This window comes from Lottia gigantea (genome assembly GCF_000327385.1).
Source record: "Lottia gigantea unplaced genomic scaffold LOTGIsca_12154, whole genome shotgun sequence".
In the NCBI taxonomy this organism is placed as follows: Eukaryota; Metazoa; Mollusca; class Gastropoda; family Lottiidae; genus Lottia; species Lottia gigantea.
The window spans coordinates 1-1,244 of NW_008707258.1; the positions used below are offsets into that span (position 1 = coordinate 1).

Sequence of the window (1,244 nt, forward strand, 5' to 3'; positions counted from 1 at the left end):
TTAATTGTAAGCTTTAGAACAGTGTTAATTGTAAGCTTAAAAACAGTGTTAATTGTAAGCTTTAAAACAGTGTTAATTGTAAGCTTTAAAACAGTGTTAATTCTTAGCTTTAAAACAGTGTTAATTCTAAGCTTTAAAACAGTGTTAATTCTAAGCTTTTCAAACAGTGTTAATTCTTAGCTTTAAAACAGTGTTAATTCTTAGCTTTAAAACAGTGTTAATTCTAAGCTTTAAAACAGTGTTAATTCTAAGCTTTAAAACAGTGTTAATTCTAAGCTTTAAAACAGTGTTAATTGTAAGCTTTAAAACAGTGTTAATTGTAAGCTTTAGAACCATGTTAATTCTAAGCTTTAAAACAGTGTTAATTCTAAGCTTTAAAACAGTGTTAATTCTAAGCTTTAGAACCATGTTAATTCTAAGCTTTGAACAGTGTTAATTGTAAGCATTAAAACAGTGTTAATTGTAAGCTTTATAACAGTGTTAATTGTAAGCTTTAAAACAGTGTTAATTGTAAGCTTTAAAACAGTGTTAATTGTAAGCTTTAAAACAGTGTTAATTGTAAGCTTTAAAACAGTGTTAATTGTAAGCTTTAAAACAGTGTTAATTCCAAGCTTTAAAACAGTGTTAATTGTAAGCTTTAAAACAGTGTTAATTGTAAGCTTTAAAACAGTGTTAATTGTAAGCTTTAAAACAGTGTTAATTCTAAGCTTTAAAACAGTGTTAATTGTAAGCTTTAAAGCAATTTTAATTCTAAGCTTTAAACAGTTATTAAACTTTGTAAGCTTGTCACAGCTGTATTTGCTAACTCTAGAACAGAACAGATACTTCCAAGTTATAGATTGTCAGGCTTATTTTTACGACATTCTGTTTTTAGGTTGTAAAGAATGTTTCATGGTTTCCTGCAGATCTTTTATTCAGCGATTCTTTTAAAATGTCGAGTTTGACTGATGATACATGTTTCAATTCTATTGATTTTCTTCCTGTTTTTATATTTTTACTAAAGCTGATCAACTGTTATTCTATCGTATTTTTTTTTTTGTGAAGATTCAGTTGATTAGCAGCTAAAGAGAGTTGATTGAGAGAATCTTTTCAAGTTGATTTGCTAGAAGTGATCGTCTGTTTGATCTATCAGGATATTACTTGTTAAAAACCAGGCTGTTTAGTTTCTATGATAAGTTGAATCAGAAAATTGTTATTAGAATGGTAATGCTGGACTCTTACAGAATATTGTTGATTTATTTGTT

At 27.4% G+C, this 1,244-nt stretch overlaps 1 protein-coding gene across 1 annotated transcript; it reads right to left on the reverse strand.

Annotated features, from left to right (window-relative positions):
- Positions 1 to 398: 398 nt before the first annotated feature.
- On the reverse strand, positions 399 to 731 carry LOTGIDRAFT_148751 (hypothetical protein; the record flags this gene model as incomplete). The annotated part of the gene is made up of 1 exon (XM_009048456.1): positions 399 to 731. A coding segment is annotated over one exon (333 nt), but the record flags the coding sequence as incomplete, so codon positions are not given.
- Between the last annotated feature and the right edge of the window lie 513 nt (positions 732 to 1,244).